General features: G+C 39.9%; 2 protein-coding genes across 5 annotated transcripts in view; one reads left to right on the forward strand and one right to left on the reverse strand.

Moving 5' to 3' along the window:
* Ask1 (apoptotic signal-regulating kinase 1) overlaps nt 1-9,685 on the reverse strand; it is an 83,477-nt gene extending 73,792 nt beyond the window's left edge. For all 4 annotated transcript variants that reach the window (XM_071693954.1, XM_071693956.1, XM_071693955.1 and 1 more), the window contains exons 1-4: nt 9,560-9,685; nt 7,887-8,087; nt 5,502-5,696; nt 1,373-1,545 (exon numbers count right to left, since the gene is read on the reverse strand). In XM_071693954.1, the coding sequence (XP_071550055.1) occupies nt 1,373-1,545; nt 5,502-5,696; nt 7,887-8,078 (560 nt within the window). In that variant the 5' untranslated portion in view covers nt 8,079-8,087; nt 9,560-9,685. The remainder of the gene's footprint in view (nt 1-1,372; nt 1,546-5,501; nt 5,697-7,886; nt 8,088-9,559) is intronic.
* Nucleotides 9,686-13,806: 4,121 nt separating this feature from the next.
* The window catches only part of hgo (homogentisate 1,2-dioxygenase), a 37,590-nt gene continuing 30,475 nt past the window's right edge, over nt 13,807-20,921 (forward strand). Inside the window, exon 1 of the mRNA XM_071693957.1 lies at nt 13,807-13,958. Within this exon, the coding sequence (XP_071550058.1) occupies nt 13,938-13,958 (21 nt within the window). The 5' untranslated portion in view covers nt 13,807-13,937. The remainder of the gene's footprint in view (nt 13,959-20,921) is intronic.

Consider the following 20,921-nt stretch of genomic DNA (forward strand, 5'->3'; position numbering starts at 1 on the left):
AGCGCTGGTGGCTGATTCATGTGAGAAACTGCAGAAGCTGGTGACTGAGTTTGGTAAAGTGTGTGAAAGAAGAAAGTTAAGAGTAAATGTGAATAAGAGCAAGGTTATTAGGTACAGTAGGGTTGAGGGTCAAGTCAATTGGGAGGTAAGTTTGAATGGAGAAAAATTGGAGGAAGTGAAGTGTTTTAGATATCTGGGAGTGGATCTGGCAGCGGATGGAACCATGGAAGCGGAAGTGGATCATAGGGTGGGGGAAGGGGCGAAAATCCTGGGAGCCTTGAAGAATGTGTGGAAGTCGAGAACATTATCTCTGAAAGCAAAAATGGGTATGTTTGAAGGAATAGTGGTTCCAACAATGTTGTATGGTTGCGAGGCGTGGGCTATGGATAGAGTTGTGCGCAGGAGGATGGATGTGCTGGAAATGAGATGTTTGAGGACAATGTGTGGTGTGAGGTGGTTTGATCGAGTAAGTAACGTAAGGGTAAGAGAGATGTGTGGAAATAAAAAGAGCGTGGTTGAGAGAGCAGAAGAGGGTGTTTTGAAATGGTTTGGGCACATGGAGAGAATGAGTGAGGAAAGATTGACCAAGAGGATATATGTGTCAGAGGTGGAGGGAACGAGGAGAAGTGGGAGACCAAATTGGAGGTGGAAAGATGGAGTGAAAAAGATTTTGTGTGATCAGGGCCTGAACATGCAGGAGGGTGAAAGGAGGGCAAGGAATAGAGTGAATTGGATCGATGTGGTATACCGGGGTTGACGTGCTGTCAGTGGATTGAATCAGGGCATGTGAAGCGTCTGGGGTAAACCATGGAAAGCTGTGTAGGTATGTATATTTGCGTGTGTGGACGTATGTATATACATGTGTATGGGGGTGGGTTGGGCCATTTCTTTCGTCTGTTTCCTTGCGCTACCTCGCAAACGTGGGAGACTGCGGCAAAAAAAAAAAAAAAAAAGAGAGATATAAAAATATTCATTCCTAACTTAATGAATTCAATTCCAATAAGAAAACCTATTTTCCCCAAGACTACCATCATGTAACTGGGGATACGTTTGTACAGAAAATTTTACCCTTTTCAATAAAATTTCTATCTTTCCTTCATACCTGTTCACAATTTTCCACTTCATCGAGGTGACACCAGGAACAAACAACACAACATTAGAGGAAACACCCTTTTTGGCTCCTTTCTCAGATCATTCTTAAGGAAAGTAAAGAGACACGAGGTGAGAATTTCCAGTCTCTTGCTACAACCCTCCTCAGTTGTCTTCTATGACATGCAGAATATACATATATGTCACAAAAATTAGAATAATAATATTTTCAACACTTACCAAAAACTACACTACTGATATTTATAATATATAAATTACTCACTTTGACTGAATCTCAACTTCTTGTAACTGTCTCCGAAGTTTAGTGGAAAGAAGGTTTCTTGTTTCAATGGGAACATTATCCTCTCCCCCTATTCTTGAGCTAGGGTCTGTCAATACACATTGCCCAGTATCCAGTAGGCGGTAGGAAATAAAAACATAGTTGCTGCATGAAAACTGAAAAGATAATCAATATTTTCAAACCAGATTTTCAAATAGTAACTGAAGTTTCATAATACATATGGAACAAAAAACAGTTTCTCATTGTTATGGTGCTCTGTGATCTGTGAGAGAAATCTAAGATCCCAGGGGGTTAAAAACCTCTAAACCCCATCTTCTGGTGAGGTTTATCTCTCATCCCTCAATAACCACCTTTCTGCAGTTGCAGCCTTCAGTTCAGTCCAGGTCCCTCTTTGCTAATCAGCAACATCCAATCAGTAATAAAGTCATCAGCCCATTGCCTCATAATTCTCGGAACATGGACATCCTAATGATGGTTAAACTGGTGAAGAGAAATTTCTCAAAAGTGATAGGAAAATAAGGTGGGATAATGCAAATCAGTAAACACTCACAGGACACCACCCTGGAGAGAAATTATTTCATTCTTCTAGACTCAACTTTCTCTTCTTTGTAAGTTTATTGAATGTCAAAGATACACTGGTAGGTGACAGGGCATTTGCTAAGGTGATAAAGAGTTCCATCACAGAAACAACTGCTAAAGAAAGGAGCTGATGAAATGCATCTCTTCCTATGTACATTTCTGTTGTCCAGGTAACTGGAGATCAGTTACCCAGATCACCTTTTTAGCCTGCAACGTTGTCATGTCATGTACTGAGCTGCAAAACATTACTTCCCAACAGCTCCTCCAATAAAAAAAACATTGTAGCCTGGGCCCAAACTGTTAAAACAACTTTTTCTTTCTTTCTTTCAAACCATTCGCCATTTCCCGCGTTAGCAAGGTAGCGTTAAGAACAGAGGACTGGGCCTCTGAGGGAATATCCTCACCTGGCCCCCTTCTCTGTTCCTTCTTTTGGAAAAAAAAAAAAAACTTGTGTAGTCTAAATCCTTTACCCTCAGAAGTTATAAGGATCCTGTCCTAGTGTACTAATTCATTCTGAGCCAAGTAAACTTCAATTGGGAGTTATGTGACACTAAATGACTGTTCAGAAAACTTGAGTCTTGAAGGATATTTCCAATTGGAAATCATTTTCTGGTACAATTTTTTTTTTCTGAAGAAGGTATAGGCAACTGAACACCTTAATCATGGCCATCTAATATATGCAATATAGAAAGATGAAGAATAGCTTCGTATGTCCAGGCTCCAATCAAAGTTTGGAAGGTGGAGGAAAAAACAATCAACATAAAAGAAAATGGTAAAAACATTCATAATAATTTCATAACAATATTTTTTTTTATTATACTTTGTCGCTGTCTCCCACGTTTGCGAGGTAGCGCAAGGAAACAGACGAAAGAAATATTATCAAATAATAATTTTTTTTCTTTTTCTTTTTTTTTTAATTTTCCAAAAGAAGGAACAGAGAAGGGGGCCAGGTGAGGATATTCCCTCAAAGGTCCAGTCCTCTGTTCTTAACGCTACCTCGCTATCGCGGGAAATGGCGAATAGTATAAAAAAAAAAAAAAAAATTCACTATACATATATACACTACACTCAACAATTCACCTGGTAACATGAAAGAGGTGAACAAAAAGGAACGCTGGAAGGCAACCCAACACATTTAAAGATCCAGAAAACTTAGGCAACCTGTGTGACCATTATGTCAGCTGGCAGGTTGGTTATGTCACCAATGAATGGAGATTACTGACCAGCAAAGGGGTACTTGGACTAACCTGAAGGACACAACTGCTGACAAGTGGTTAGTGAAGGGTGAGAGGTGTAAACCTCATCAAAGGATGGGGGCTAAAGGTTTCTAACCCCCAAGGATCTTGGAGAATCTCTCTCAGGTTGCATTACAGACAAATCATGGCCACATGTAGCATATTAACAGCTTGTGTTTGTGTGTTTAATTATATACTTTTACTATACAAGGAAGATTTTACACTAATGGGTCCCTATCACTTGAACATTCTGAACTATCAAATAACTTTGAATTCTGTATGCCATCCACTATTTCCTCAACCACCATTCTCATACTATAATAGTATTATTTCATCTTGTTCAACAAGTTTCCATCTCAGTTTCATGTTAAGTTCTGTTTGTTCAATCCCTACATCTGAAGAACTATCCACTGTCTCCATCATGAAACTTGTTTAAAGAATCAAAGGTTGTGACCTAGTCAACCCTCATTCCTCTCTTCCACAGTGGAAAAATTTGAGGCTTCATGCCTTTCCCTGTAACTTATCTCTAAACTCTATCATCTTTGTTCCCCTCCTCTACACCTTCTCTATTAACCCTCTGTGTTTAAGTAAAAGCAGCCACCAACTTGAGAAAATATTCTAGTTTTGGCCTAATGTAATATGTGAAAAGCTTGTTGAATATTTCCTTATCCATATACGCACTTAAAAGCTAATCTGGTATTTGTCAGTAGACAGTTTGTTTCCTTTGTAATTCTCCCAATGTAGGACTCCGAAAAAGGAAGAGGAATGATGTCAACTCCCAAGTCCTTATCACACACAGATTTCTACAGCATATTTCTGGCTACATAATTTTCCTGTATCAGCAAGGTAGTACCAGGAAACACGAAGAATGGCCTGTCTACTCATATACACATATATATACATATATGCCCATACACGCACATATACATATACATACACATACACAGACATATACATATATACACAAGTACATATTCATGCTTGCTTACATTCATCCATTCCCAGCATTACCCTGCTCCACAGGAAACAGCATCGCTACCCCCTGCTTCAGCAAGGTACCACACGGAAAACAGACTAAGAAGGCCACATTCGTTCACACTCAGTCTCTAGCTGTCATGTGTAATGCAAATTCACCATTTAATAAAAATTTGCCATTTCCTGCATTAACAAAGTAGCATCAAGAATAGATAACTGAGCCTCACAAGAAAAAATTCTCACTTCCTACCCCAAGACTCCCTCTTTTCCTTTTGAGGCACCTACAGCACTCAGGAAGGTGGCCCATCCACTGGCTGGGAGGATAAACACAGAAGCATTTTCCCCATAAGCATAATGGTATAAACTTAAGAGTGCATTCCTGGATGGTAATTTTTGGTCATCCTAACCTAGCTAAAGTAAATACAAAAGACATTACGACTAAAGAAATCCACATAGAATACAGATAATATACACATAAACAACTTAAAAATACATTACAGTACAATATCAATCAATACAAAACACAGATAAATATGTACAGTAAATAAATCAATCAAGACAAAACACAGATAAATGTTTACATAAATCAATTCTTGTATGTAAAGCATACTGAATACTCACAAATAATAGAGGCATGTATTGCCTGTCATGGCCTGAGAGGTGTGGGAAAGGATTGGAGAAGTTATAGGGACACTGACGCAAGACTGTCTGCCTATTCATCTGATATCTGGCCAGTTTCATGCATGGCTTGTTAGGTTATTTGCTTGACAAAAGAATTTCCTTGGTTTTTGAAGTTTAACATTTTTACCATAATAAAAAGTACACCCTAAAAAATCTAGACTTTCTCAAATTTGTTTAGTTGAAACAATGTAAACAGAATGAGTGTTAATTAAGAAACAGTTGCACTGTGTATGACTAGTATAATGCCTCACATCACTAAGCCCATTGGTATGATGACAAGAATAAGTAAAACACATCAAAAAGACACAGGTGTTGAAGAGGTATGGAACAATGAACAATAAGAAGAATGGGCAAATAGAGGTGAGTGGGTGTAAGATGAGATGGGAACCAACAGAGAAAATAAAATATAGGGAAAGCCTGAAAAGCACAAATACCGTAATGTGTAGTACTTGCAATGTTTCAAGAAGGTATGCACAGTTTACCCAGTATGTATGAAAGCATCTGGCTGATCAAATATACAAAGAATAAACAGCAACAATTTGCATGCACTTTAATATCAAATACTCTGACTCACATGAACCATAGAACAATTACTAGTGTCATGATTCACACAAACAGAAAAAAGTAACAAATCAAGTTACCTTTAATGGCAAAGTGACCTCTGAATCATTGTCATTGTAAAGCAAGATGTTTTCTTTCATATCAAAACTCTCACGAACACCAAGATGATAGAAGAGGGAGTGCTGCTGCAAAGACATTGAAAGATCCACAATAGCAACATCAGCATTGTAGAACTGGTCCAGTACATTTGTTTCACCAAAGTCAAGCTTTTCAAACTGCAAAATAAAAAGAACACAGAACATAAAATAGAGCAAGCATAAAATGTGCAAATTAAGATGCACAATTATAATGAAAATTACAACTGTGTTCATGGGGCAGGATGTCAAATCCAGAAGAGAAGTGTTTTTAACACTGGCATGTACAAAACAGGCATTAACATTCTGAGATATGAGGACTGTGGTTGCTTACCTAAAGCTTGCTTCTTCACTCAATTCGTTAACTACTGCAAACATAGTTTTACGTTCTAAGCACAAACATTGCTACCATACTGTTTATCATTGCCTCTTCCTGCTCTCATGTAAATTTGAAGGTGAACTTTCTCAGTATTCAGAGATGCCTTACATCACTAGTAACTATAATAAGCATCAGGAAAATTTACCACAAAAGGGAAAGGTACAGCCAGTCCCTCTCAAGCAAGTGCACTCACTACTTTCAACCTTTTCATGCAGACAAGGGCACTCAGTTCTACATTTTACTAATAATCTTTGGAGCACTAATGAAAGTGATATAGTATTTGGATTTTCATTTTACATTGGAGGATCCAGTCACAGACAAAAGTCCACATAAAGTCCAGGGCTGAATTGAATTATAAAGAGGTAAATGAAGAAAGAAAAGGGAGAGACAAGGAAATGTATATATGAATTTTGGAGGAAGTGAAAAACCTTTCTTAAAAAGTGCCAGGTTATAGTTATTGGGAAAGACAATGAAATGGTAGATTGTTCCAAAACTTTAAGGTGTAGGGAAAGAAACAACTATCAATATGACCAATCCTTGAACTGCCAATGGCCTTACATTAATCATGTGATACAGTAATTTGTCAAGTATTGTGTGGTCTAGTTAGTGGTGGGGGCACACAGCAGCCAGGTCTTGGGAACACAAAGGCAATGCCTTCAGAAGAGGGAAAATGAACCAACATCATGGAGTAAGACAAGTGGGTCAAATTTTGAAGTTAGTCAGGGATAGTTGATAAGTCAGACCACTTACAACTCAACTTTATCAAGTAAGGATGCAGCCAGAACCACCCCAGATGTTGGAGCAGTACTCCATAAAAAGATGGATTAATCCTTTATATAAAGAGGAACTATTTGCAAGAAAAGAAATTTTGGCATCTAAAAAGGACTCCCAGTTTCTTAGAGGCAGACTTAGCTATTTCCATAATTTGCAGTTTCCAAGATAGTGTGGATGTTACAGTAATAATAAGGATGTTCACTGACTCAAGGTGGAATTATGGACCCATTGAAGGAGAGAGGATAGTTGTGAGGAATTTTCAAGAGAGAGATGGCAGAATCTGAGTCTTGGAGCCATTAAACTTAACCAGATTTCATCTACCCATTGATGTCTCCAATCCAGACCTGAGTTTAATGAGGAAGCTGTGTCAAGAAGAGAAGTAGATTTAGAGAGAAGGAGCAGAATTGAAGGATGTGGGGGAATGTAGTGTTAAGTCATCAGCAAATAAGTGCATCTAGTTATTTGTAGAAGAAATCATTGATAAAAAGGAGAAGTGTAAGAGAAGGGAAGAACCTTAAGGGACACTGCTACTGATGGAGAAAAGGGAGGAAGCTGATCTATCAAAAACCATGGAAGTAGATCAGGGAGAGAGGAAGCTAGATCTGTGGAAGCAAAGTGAGGAAGCCAAAAGAGGGGACATTAGAGATGAAACACCTATGCCACACAATCAAAAGCTTTGGATATATCAAGGGCAACTGCAAAGGATTCCACAAAATATTTCATGGATCATAACCAGACATTAGTAAGACGGGAAACAATATCACCAGTGGATATTGCCTGTTGGAAGCCATACTGTGATCAGAGAGAAGACTAAGACTGAGGATGTCTCAGAACGTACACAATGTACAGTACAAAGGTCACAGTAACCTAAATATGGTAAGTGAAATGCCACATAAAAGGAGTTACTGCAGGAACTAGAAGAAAATCAGAAGAAAAAGAATAGCACTAAAAAAAATGTCTCTACCTGCCTGAAAGGTAGCCATAATGAGAAGGATCATACATCATATGAAACAGAGGAAGAGTGTCCGAGGATTATCTAGTTAAGGATGTGCAAGTCCGAGGATTATCTAGTTAAGGATGTGCAAGTGAATATATCTAGCAACTGTGCATTTATGAAGAATCTTCTATGATACATCCTTTCTTGACAAGAGGTGGAACATCTGATGAGTATTAGATACCTGGATGTGGTAACAGTTGGCATTTACAGCAAGACAGCTGGCCTTGACCTCATCCCAAGCTCTCCTGCGATGATGTTGGTGCTCAGTGTGGCTTAGGTCTACCACACACACAACATCCATTTGTGCTCGGATGCCTGCAAGTACAACTGACTGACCTGAATGGTCACTCTTGCTGCCTAAGCTGTCTGTCATCGTGCAAACCTGAAAAGCAGATAAAAGAAAAGAGAAATTTGTTTTCATTACATCTCAAATGCATCATAAAAGATACTTTTATGAGGAAATCCATTCATGGTAAATAAGCTAACATTCACCTATAATTTGCCTTAAAAATGAATGTATTATCTCCAGAATAATACAGATTACAATACTTAGCTGAAATACTCAAGACATATGGACCACAAAGGAAGACAAGAGTCCAACACACTTTATATGCATTCTTTTATGTCAATACATCTACATACATTCAGACACCCTAGCATGATCCATCCATAGATGATATTTAATTTTCCGTTCACTGTGGCTCAGACATACAATTACAATGATGAATTTGCCCAACACAGCCTTGAGTTGAAACATAAAGCTTGTGATGGCATCCCATGCATTACCACCAGATGCTACATCCTAAATTTCTTCCATGCATTGGTAAATCTATGCAAACATATCAAGGAAGACCATATGAGATCTGTGCCATGTATGTAATATTCACAAAGCTATGAAAATCTTGTGACAAAAGCACTTCCAAAAGTACCACACATCTCACTACTTAAGGTTGGTGGTACTTCTGATATATACACATAGCAGTGAAGACATAGAAATTAAAAGGCAAGTAGCAAACGTAAAAAAAAAAACACCTAGTTGTTTACATAGAAATTAAAAGGCAAGTAGCAAACGTAAAAAAAAACCACCTAGTTGTTTATCATTTCATCTATAAAATCATGGTCAAGTTAATCAACAAAAAACTATGGAGATATTCGATTAAACTATTTGAAAAATCTCTCATCCACAATATAAAAAGGATATAAGTAATGCTATAAAAAAAAGTTGAGGAACTTCAATAACATATATAGAGATCCATGAATATTGTACCTGAACCGAAAGGTCTACTATAATATGAAACTTATGCCAAAAACTACATATGGAATTAGAGTCACTGAATAAGCAATTGTTAAATATGAGTAAATGTTTAATCCTATTCTAACCCATTCAGACCAAAGTGTACGTATTAGGTTAAGTTTGATTTAATAAGGTAAAAGTAAGAAAACCATTCCCAATGAAATAAAATATTGAAACATTCATGAGAATTTCAATATGTAATACAAATCTTTTGATAGTAATTTATTTCTTACGCAAATTACACTACTTGGAGAGTTTGAAAAATAATGATATACTGTCATTCCTAAATGTTTAGGTGTCATCTCAGCTGTAGTCAGTGAATATGAGCCTTATAAAATTCAAAGTAAGCGAACTACAGACTTAATATGTTCCCATGAATACTACACCAATAAATATACAATGGTCTACAAGTTTACTCGAAACTACCTACTTTTCTCCCCTTTTCCGAATCCACCTGCTTGCATCCATCCCACCAAACCAGCTCCAAAATAAGCTTAGCGCGTCACTGTACTGCAGTTATAACCCCTAGATCGCCTCTAAGTCCTTAATGGATCACGTACCTTCTCATTTCCACTAGGGAAATAGAATGTTTAAGTCAGATGCTGAGATCAAGGCTGGAGTACTTCGCTCACACTCAGGAGGAAAACAATGGGGAGCGGCTATTATTTGGCCGAGTCCTCCCTCCCCTCTCATCCACCCAACTGCAGCCGCAGCCTCACCTTAAGTTTGCTAATTAACAGCTGCAGCCTCGCTTGATTTCGGACAGGGATGATCAAAGATCAAAAAAAAAAAAATATCACATGACCCATTAAAGCAACGTTGATGAAAGCTATATACACATGACTAGCAGGAGATAGAAAACGGTTATGAATAAACAGTGTATTCATGTGATCAAACCCCGACTGACCATCATTTACATGAACTGGTGCACTCTCAGGTATCTTCACAAATTTAGAAAGATATGTATGTGATTACTGTTTATCATTACTATTTGTATGTTAAGGGGTGAGAGTTTTGCATTCGTGCTTTTCTATTTCTGACCCTTGTATATATATCTTTATTTACACACACACACGATAGCTACATCCACGTGACAAAAACTGAAGATGTATATAGTCATAACACTCAAATTCAAGTGGATGAATACATAGTGATATACACAAAGCACACACATGTTCTTTTACATTTGTGGCCATTCTATAATTTCTTGTGTATGTATCTGCTACTACGCAAATTTAATACCTATGTTTGAGGGGTTGGGGTTATCACATGCAAATGCATGTGATAACTAAGTTTACATATGATATCCTATCTCGCAATCATATTATATTTCCTACTCATGCAAGTTTTTGAATTTAAGTATGTGATGTATTGCTTGGGTATCTAGCTTTTTCAGTGACACTTTTCTGTTACTTTGGAAATACGAGTCTATTCTTCTAAACTGTTTATTACTCTGGTTACAGACTGTATTCTCAGATCGGAGATTCATTCTTAGTCACTCTAATCAGGTGTTCAGTAAATACAGTTACTATATGCCTTTAAACCTTCTTAACAGAGTCTAACATCTGGTATCTAACCTCAGACATGAACCGTGAATCGTCTCCATATGTTTTCATATATAGTGTACTTTGTCTAATGAGGAACCAGGGGAACAAATGCATGTGAGGAAGAACACTGTGGTTTCAGTAGTAGAGGATGTGTGAATCACGTGTTTGCTTTAAAGAATATGTTCTAAAAATAATAACCGAAACAAGGATTTGTATGTAGCCTATATGGATCTGGAAGAAACATATTGAGGAGGGTTGACTGAAATGTCTTATGGAAGGTTTTACGGATGTATGGTGTGGGAGGAAATCTATTGGAAGCAGTGAGGACTGAGGAGTTTTGATCAAGAGAGTAAGGCGAGTGAGTGAGTGGGTAAAGATGAGGATGAGTAGCTCCAGATGAAGTTGGATCTGTGGCTGAGGTGTGTGATGTCTCCATGTCTGTTTAATTCGTTTATAGATGGGTTAGTGAGGGAGGTAATTTCAATGGTCTTGGAGACAGGGGTGGGTATGCAGTCTGTAAAGAGTGAGGGGAGGCCTGGGAAGTGAATCAGTTATTGTCTGCAGTTTCTCCTGTAAGAAACTACAGAAACTGTCGTCAAAGTTGAGAGTAAATGCTAATAAAAGAAAAGTTATACGGTTTCACATTGCAAGGACGCAGGTGAATTGGGCTGGCCAGGTGAGTTGGGGGTGTAAGCTTGAATGGAGAAAACCTGAAGTAAATTGTTTTACACACTTGGGAGAGGACGTGCCAGAAAATGGAACCACGAGTCACAAGGTAGGTCAGGGAGCGAAGGTTCTGGGAGCACTGAAGAATGTGTGGAAAGAGAACTCGCTATCTGGGAGGGCGAAAAATGAGTGTTTAAAGGTATAGTAGGCCTAACGATGTTGCATGGATGCAAGGAATGTGCAATAGACAAGAATGTTTGGAGGAAGATGGATGTGTTGGAAATGAAATGTTTGAGGAGAATCTGTGGTGTGGGAGAGTTGATTGGGTGAGGAATTATAAGGTGAGAGAGAGATGTGATAATAAGAGCATGGTTGAGAGAGCTGAAGAGGGTGCGTTGAAGTGGTTTGGACATGTGGAGAGAATGATTGAGGAAAAGTTGACAATGGGGCTATGTGTCGGAAGTGGATGGATTAAGGAGAAGGGGAAGACCAAAGTGGATCACCCATCCCCCTTTGTATACAGCCCTGTTCCCAGGTATCTGAATCACTTCACTTCCTCTGTTCAAACTCATAACCAAACTAACCTTGTCTCATTACTGAGCACTGGTGAAACGTATAACCTTGCTTTTATTTACATTCACTCGCACCGGTTTTCCTTCACAGACTATCTCCCAAACTCAGACACCAGCTTCTGCAGTTTCTCATTTTCGTTTTGCTACAAACGCTGAGTCATCAGCAAACAGTAAATGACTAACTTCCCAAATATACCCACCCGCCCTTCTCTCCAAGACCCTCGCATTTACTTCCCTCACACCCCATCTATAAACAGATCAAACAGCCATGGTGACATCACACCCCCTGCAAAACCATCCTCCTCTCTCGATGGAAACTCTTCAACACATAGTAGCTCTCCTACCACACCATATATTCGTGATATTTTTCGCACAGCATCTTCATCATCTCTATCACACTGTCTAGATCCGTTCATGCCACATACAAATCCCTCAGTTTCTCTTAGTACTCCTCACGCAAAATTCTTCATAGCAAACACCTTATCCACACATCTCGTACCATTCCTGAAACCACATCGTTCCTCCCCAATCTGATGCTCTGTGCATGCTATCACCTCCTTTGTCATCACGCTCTCACACGACCTACCAAGTGCACTTGACACATTCCTATTTTTGTAAATTGAACAGTTAACTTTTGACCCTCTCACCTTTAAACAGTGGAATTATACAGGCATTCTACCAATCCCCAGGCACCTAACCAATCAACAACAGAGCAACCCCCACCCCATGCTTAAGATATCGTCTGCAATCCCATCCACTCCTGCTGTTTTGTTACACTCAGTCTTACCCAAAGCTTTGATCACCTCTTATCTTTTCACCAACGCAATCGCCATGACCTCTCGTCTCGCATACCTCCACTTCCAAAACACCCTACATCTGCCATCCTACCATCTACCTCATTCACAATACTCTCTCCATACTACCATTTCCCCATCTGCTTCCTTCCTTGATGCTCCATTTGTTCTTTTCTCCTAACACTATCAGCCTCTTTTCATAACATTTTTTTTATCCTCCCTAAAGTTTGCTGACCCTCGCTCACCCTAACTCTCGTTTGCCCTCTGTTTCGGCCCCTGCGTCTTCCTCCTGAATTTCTACCACTTTCTCTTGTACATCTCCCAGTCTGTCACACTCCTACCCTACTAGTGACTCGCATATACGTTTCATTTCTCTTGCATTGATCTCTTAACTTCCCCATCCCACCACTTACTTTCTCTTATACTCTTCTCCCACCTTTGGTTTACCACACACTTCTCTCGCACATGTAAGCACTGCCTCCCAGCGCGTCTACCATTCCTCACCCACTCCCCTAGTTTCGTATGCTCTCGCCTTTTGCCATCCTTCATTCAGTCCCTCCTAGTCTCTCTCTCTCTCTCTCTCTCTCTCTCTCTCTCTCTCTCTCTCTCTCTCTCTCTCTCTCTCTCTCTCTCTCTCTCTCTCTCTCTCTCCTCGTTTGTTCTCCAGGCTTGCTTACTTACTGTCACTAACATCTTCCATTTCATATGATTTCCTCTTTTCCTTTAGCCTCTACAAACCTTTACCTTTGCCTCCACCAAGCAGTGATCAGACATCTCACAAGCTCCACATTCACGTCCAAGGGTCTTTTTTTTTTTTTTTTTTTTTGCACGGCTGTCAACTGATACATATCCAACAAAATGCCTGCTTACCACGTACCTACTCACCACCAGGTATTCCTACTCACCATTCATTTGACTGTGTTGCCTTATTAACTCTTGTGGATAAATGGATTTAGAAGATTCCGATTTAAGTTACATTTATGGGAAGCTGGTAAGGGATAGGTTTTACGGGGTCATTTCCAATTTTGAAGGACAGCCTCATAGGATTGGTTAGAAATGTACTAGTGAAAACTGGCGTTACCTTATAAAGCCAGCGATTCAAATTCCGCGTTTCTGCATATTATCTCCTTGAACGCGTCAGCAAGAGTTCGTTTTTGGTGCTCCACCCTCTCCCGCTAAAATGGCCGCTCCCCGAGCCTGTCTCGCTCACTTCCCATTTTCTTTGAATGTAAAACTCGCGGGAAGTGAGAGCCTGTGGTGGTGCAGACGACGGCTGAGGAGCATCGGAGGTATCAGGTTCACTATAGCCGGCCAACCCCCGTTAGAGACAGGACGCAACCCTCTCACCTGTAATTCATCATGTCCAAAGACAAGCTCAAGGTAAGATATATAAGTTAGATCATTACTACCGTAGGTCTCATATCAGTAAACCTTGCATTGCGAGGGGATTAATCTAGATAAAACAGACGGTTTAGAAGCGACTTTAAATAAAAATGCGTATGCTGCCCTGCCAGCTATGGATGCTGATTGTTAATCAAGCAATCATGGTTAAGATAATGTCCCTTCCTATTTCTGCAAAACTCATTAGTTAACTTTTAAAGAGTTGCAGTTGTAACAACGATTATTAAATAAATACTGGAAGTCGTCAAATGTTATTGACTTTAATTTTAGCCAATGTTTTTCAGTACAATGTAATTGTAGAGCTCACTGAGGCGCTTGCCCATCCATTGATTTGTTGAATATATTGGTGTAATTACCTTCCCGCTGTAGTTATGCTTATGGAAATTTATTTGAGACAAATGAGCTGGTGTCATCTCTCATATCTCATGAAATGCTGTTCGTTTTGAAAACAGAATTGGATAAAAAAAAAAAAAAAGGAAGCTCTAAGGTAGCACTAGTCATGAAGTATAGAATAAACAATTCTATGCAGAATGATCAAGAAAAAAGAGAAATAATTAAGTGACAGTACATCGAATCAAAGTGGAATATAGAATAATCTCAAGAACAGAAAGTACTACTTGGTGACGATGTGGGTCAGCATTACACCCAGGACATTTTAAAGACAGAAATTTATATAACTTACATAGGGTAAAGGCAAAGTAGCTTTCGGTTTTATAAGCATTTGACTTTTTCATGTATCATTTCCCAAGAACTGTCAGGATTCTCGGGTGATCCCACTAAAACTCGTTGGAATATGGAAGTTGCTTTGCGCACTTTATTTTTTTCTTTTTCTCCCAATTGATCGATAGTGATCTTAAAATTGCAAATATTGTAGGCTTTCTACCATGTAGACACAGAATAAACAACCCTGCTCGTTTTCACTAATTTAACACTTATCTATACTTACCACATTCTGCTTTTAACTGCGCATTTAATGAAGTTTACACTTAGCCTATTAATGTCGTGTATTAACAGTATAGAGTTCCAATCTTATAGGGATTTACTTACGATCTTTTATCTGAAATTCATTATACGATGCAAAACTTTATATGTCTATTGAAACTCCGCCCCACGACAGGAATAAGTTAAGTGAATGCAATCTTCGTTTTATGATATCTGACAGCTAGACGCTATGTGATTTTACGAAGTATGTTTAAACGTGAAAAGTATTTCCGAGTAGAATTTGCTTCCATACATCACGCCAGGTAATATGTAGAAGTGTACGTGACCGGGTGCTGCTGCTCTTCATACTGCAAAACTCCTTTAAGGATGTATTGACACCACTTCCGTCCGTAGGAGCTTGATGTCGGCACAATGCATTCTTATACCGGCATTCTGTGCTTGATGTCGGCACAATAACCTTTACCATTCAATACACGCATGCTTATATTGGCATTCTGTAATTGCACTGAGCCATTGCTCTGAACTGGGTAAGTCTGATGGTTTTAACTCTTGATATTTACAAACAGAAGACAACACTAACTGTATATTTCTTCAGGTGTACAGCAGGTCAATGGTAGTAGTCCATTTGGGACTTAAGCGACAACTTTTACTCAACAGGCATCACCAGTTTTACGGCAAGCAAATATGCACCATTGGGGTAGTTTAACATGAAAGTTGGGCCCAGTACATCAGTTAGTGTTAGCACTAGCGAATTGGCGACCATTCATACCGTCGGAAGCCTACGAATTTCGATAGGAGACCATAGAGACAAACGAAATATTAGTCAAAATTACAGCACTCTCAAGTAACAGTGTTACCTATAGTAGGTTAAAGGGTATCCTACAACTAATTCTATTTATCATTAATGTTAATGCTCTTACTCTCACCGTTGTGATGCTCTTACTCTCACCGTTGTGATGCTCTTACTCTCACTGTTGTGATGCTCTACTCTCTGTTGTGATGCTCTTACTCTCACTGTTGTAATGCTCTTACTCTCACCGTTGTGATGCTCTTACTCTCACTGTTGTAATGCTCTTACTCTCACCGTTGTGATGCTCTTACTCTCACTGTTGTGATGCTCTTACTCTCACTGTTGTGATGCTCTTACTCTCACTGTTGTGATGCTCTTACTCTCACTGTTGTGATGCTCTTGCTCGCACTTGTGATGCTCTTACTCTCACTGTTGTGATGCTCTTACTCTCACTGTTGTGATGCTCTTACTCTCACTGTTGTGATGCTCTTACTCTCACTGTTGTGATGCTCTTACTCTCACTGTTGTGATGCTCTTACTCTCACTGTTGTGATGCTCTTACTCTCACTGTTGTGATGCTCTTACTCTCACTGTTGTGATGCTCTTACTCTCACTGTTGTGATGCTCTTACTCTCACTGTTGTGATGCTCTTACTCTCACTGTTGTGATGCTCTTACTCTCACTGTTGTGATGCTCTTACTCTCACTGTTGTGATGCTCTTACTCTCACTTGTGATGCTCTTACTCTCACTGTTTGATGCTCTTACTCGCACTGTTGTGATGCTCTTACTCTCATTGTTGTGATGCTCTTACTCTCACTGTTGTGATGCTCTTACGCTCACTGTTGTGATGCTCTTACTCTCACTGTTGTGATGCTCTTACTCTCACTGTGATGCTCTTACTCTCACTGTTGTGATGCTCTTACTCTCACTGTTGTGATGCTCTTACTCTCACTGTTGTGATGCTCTTACTCTCACTGTTGTGATGCTCTTACTCTCACTGTTGTGATGCTCTTACTCTCACTGTTGTGATGCTCTTACTCTCACTGTTGTGATGCTCTTACTCTCACTGTGATGCTCTTACTCTCACTGTTGTGATGCTCTTACTCTCACTGTTGTGATGCTCTTACTCTCACTGTGATGCTCTTACTCTCACTGTTGTGATGCTCTTACTCTCACTGTTGTGATGCTCTTACTCTCACTGTTGTGATGCCTTTGAAAATTTCAAAGTCTTGTGATTAGCACAAGGGAATCTGTACCTACACCACACTTGACACTTCTAGTGACATGGTTTGGGATTATCTGACTAACGTCTGATGTGACTGGTCACTCTGATGTTAGCTGTGATACAAGGAACATTTGCAGCGAGGCTTAAGATTATTGCTTAGAAGGGTTGAATAAGAGCGCATAGGGGGCGAGATCACTGGTACAAGGACGGTATCAGTAGTCGCAGTGGTAAAGTTGGATATACTGCTGGGGGGTCCAACAAATAACAGAAATGCAGCATAAGTACAAGAGGAATGCACAGAAAAACGATATGCAAGAAGCGGGGGGAATTTACACCTGTAATCGTATGAAATTAATACATGGTCTATTACCTTTTACATAGTGGCAGCAATCACTAGAACCTGGAAAAAACCCTCGGCAAAATGACGGGAGAAACAGAACGTTAGAATGTTATGCTTTGTGGGTACCGCAGGACCTTTGCATGACCCAGGCATCACATTGGGCGAAATGGATATAGTGGTGGTGAAAGTGATTGTGTGTGGTGGAATAAACACGTAATGAGACTTATGGTGGTAGTTGTAGTCAGTGGATGATGGTGAAGTGGTGATGTAAATGGTGAGATGTTTGTAAAAATATTGGCAATATTGGAGACAGCGATGGTTGTAACAGTTGCATTTTTATTGATAAAGTTGAAGGTATTATGTGTGGTGATATCAACTGGTGGCAAGTATTGTCGTAGTGCGCACGTGGCGACTAGATTCCTGATTTTGGATGTTGGTTGATCTAACGGGCAGCGAATTACTGTGTGCAGCCAGTGAAAGTAATTTACGTCAATTAAGTTGTTAAGAAAAATTGAGCTAAATAAAAGTGAAATTTGCTCAAAACTTACATCAAGGGCGCGCGAAAAAAAGAGGGGCTAATAATACCTTGTTTAACAACCGTCCAGTGGGCAATACTCTAATGTAAATGTGAGTGGCAAAAGCGTATTTACATATGTGGCCTGTAACTTCATCATGTCCATATAAGCATTATCAAGGTTAATCCTCAGCGACGGACGGAAAATAGCTTACTGCGCAGTGCATGTACATGACATGTAATTGTCCAGAGGTATGACGTATGCTTATTCAAAAGCTAGTGTTGTATCTTGGTGAGCTAATTACTCAAACATCAGTCGAGTATGTTTTTGGGTTCACGGGAGCGGTGAGCAGACTGGCCATCCACGTCTTGATTGGTTGGCTCAAGCTGCCTCGTACTGTGATTGGGCGAAGAAGAGGGTGTGTCAGTCCTGCTTTATTATTGGTGGCTTGGGAGACGTAGACTTGGTGTTGCCAAGGCGCGCTGCGTTCGTTTAATTCATGATATTTCTTACCACATTCTCTTACAGAATTCCATGAGTAATGTACGAATTAGCTCTTTACAATTCTTTAAATGGATAAGTTACATTTAATCAAAATAAATGAGTCTTATAGATCAATGTGTTTACTTGAACAATTTCCTTTTAGTAACGGGCAGAATAATTTAACCTTATAATAATTTGCATTAATGTTGGTTTAATCTCTTATACGGTTTTAAGTTGCTTTAAACAGTTCGTTTGCAATATATAACTAACAGCAGAATGTGATGAATTTACTGAAACAGGATGGAATGGTTTTCGGTGAAGAATTAGCATTTTATTTAAGAGTATGTAACACAGCAGCTTGACCATGACATGTTCAAGCACAGCCGCATGACCTTAGTCGTATTTGTAACGCCATAGCATGACACTGGTGACTGGCAGTGTTCATGGCTGAGCACATGACATTGGTTCTATATACCGCCTGGGCATGGCCGTGAATGTATATTTATAGCATAACCGATGCTCTTCGTATATGTAGCAAGGCAGCATAACCTGGGCTGTCTGTATAGCACGGCAGCATAATCTCAGCTTTACGTAGAGCTCAACAGTATGATTTTGGCTGCATGTGTAGCAAAATTGTGACCTTGACTTTATGTATAGCACGGCAGCATGATCTTTTCTGCATGTATCGAGTACCACACAGCATGACCACCACTTTGGCACAGCATGACCCATACTTCTCAATGTACACATATATATATATATATATATATATATATATATATATATATATATATATATATATATATATATATATATATATATACACACAGACATATACATATATACACATGCATACAATTCACACTGTCTGCCTTTATTCATTCCCATCGCCACCTCGCCACACATGGAATAACATCCCCCTCCCCCTCATGTGTGCGAGGTAGCGCTAGGAAAAGACAACAAAGGCCCCATTCGTTCACACTCAGTCTCTAGCTGTTATGCAATAATGCCCGAAACCACAGCTCCCTTTCCACATCCAGGCCCCACAGAACTTTCCATGGTTTACCCCAGACGCTTCACATGCCCTGATTCAATCCATTGACAACACGTCGACCCCGGTATACCACATCGATCCAACTCACTCTATTCCTTGCCCGCCTTTCACCCTCCTGCATGTTCAGGCCCCGATCACTCAAAATCTTTTTCACTCCATCTTTCCACCTCCAATTTGGTCTCCCACTTCTCGTTCCCTCCACCTCCGACACATATATTCTCTTGGTCAATCTTTCCTCACTCATTCTCTCCATGTGCCCAAACCATTTCAAAACACCCTCTTCTGCTCTCTCAACCACGCTCTTCTTATTTCCACACATCTCTCTTACCCTTACATTACTTACTCGATCAAACCACCTCACACCACATATTGTCCTCAAACATCTCATTTCCAGCACATCCACCCTCCTGCGCACTACTGTATCCATAGCCCACGCCTCGCAACCATACAACATTGTTGGAACCACTATGCCTTCAAACATAGCCATTTTTGCTTTCGGAGATAATGTTCTCGACTTCCACACATTCTTCAAGGCTCCCAGGATTTTCCCTTTCCACATCCAGGCCCCACAGAACTTTCCATATATATATATATATATATATATATATATATATATATATATATATATATATATATATATATATATATATATATATATATATAAACACTCCATCCACCATACAGTGAGCCGTCACCGTTACAGAAACATCACTTTCAACTGGCTAGCTGTATATAACTAGAGACGATACAACCGTGTCTATAAATTGTTTATTAATTAATTAACATCTTAAGTACTAGGGGGCTGGCCTGATCTATACCTGACCCCATAGGGCCAGGTCATCGTACCCTAAAGTCATAACATGGTCAGATATTCCCCCTAAGACCCATAACCCACATCACTGTCCCACGTAAGCTGTGCCTCACCATACCTCACATCTCCCTCATCACAAGTTGTGCCTCTCAATACCTCACATCACAAGTTGTGCCTCACTACACCTCACATCTCTCTCATCACAAGATGTCGCATTACAAATCTCAGTCCTAGACGTGAGCGGAACCTTGCCAATTTATAATCTCACCTCACGTCTCTGCCTCAGCTGAGGTTGCAGCACATGCATCACTCATTCTGTACTCACCTAGCAGGAACACCCCCTCCTCCTCCTCCCTCAGTCCTCACCAGCTGAAGACACACATTGCACACTTGATGCTGGTCCCGGAGGTGTGTGATGAGACACATGTCCTAAGGGGCAGAGGCAGGATAGATAACGCAGCATGACGCACCTCCTGTAGGGGAAAGGGAATGAGTCAGGTTGTAATGGCAGATGACGTAAAAAGGGGGAGGGAGGTTGCCTCGCTTTTCTTGGAAGCTGGGGACTGTCCTGAGTACCTTGGTTGGTTGGTTGGTTTTGTGGGCCTATCGACTGTTAGGTCATTCAGGGCGTGGACGGCATTTTATAAAGAAGAAAACATCTTGCAGGTGTTGGAGGTTAATTCTAAGACCTTACACAGCCCTTGACATCGCATGGCATGGCCGCTTCTTCGTTCGGTCACTCATTGAGATTTCGGAGAGGTCGACTGAAGGGGTCCATTCG

This window comes from Panulirus ornatus, chromosome 56, assembly GCF_036320965.1.
Source record: "Panulirus ornatus isolate Po-2019 chromosome 56, ASM3632096v1, whole genome shotgun sequence".
Classification (NCBI taxonomy): domain Eukaryota; kingdom Metazoa; phylum Arthropoda; class Malacostraca; order Decapoda; family Palinuridae; genus Panulirus; species Panulirus ornatus.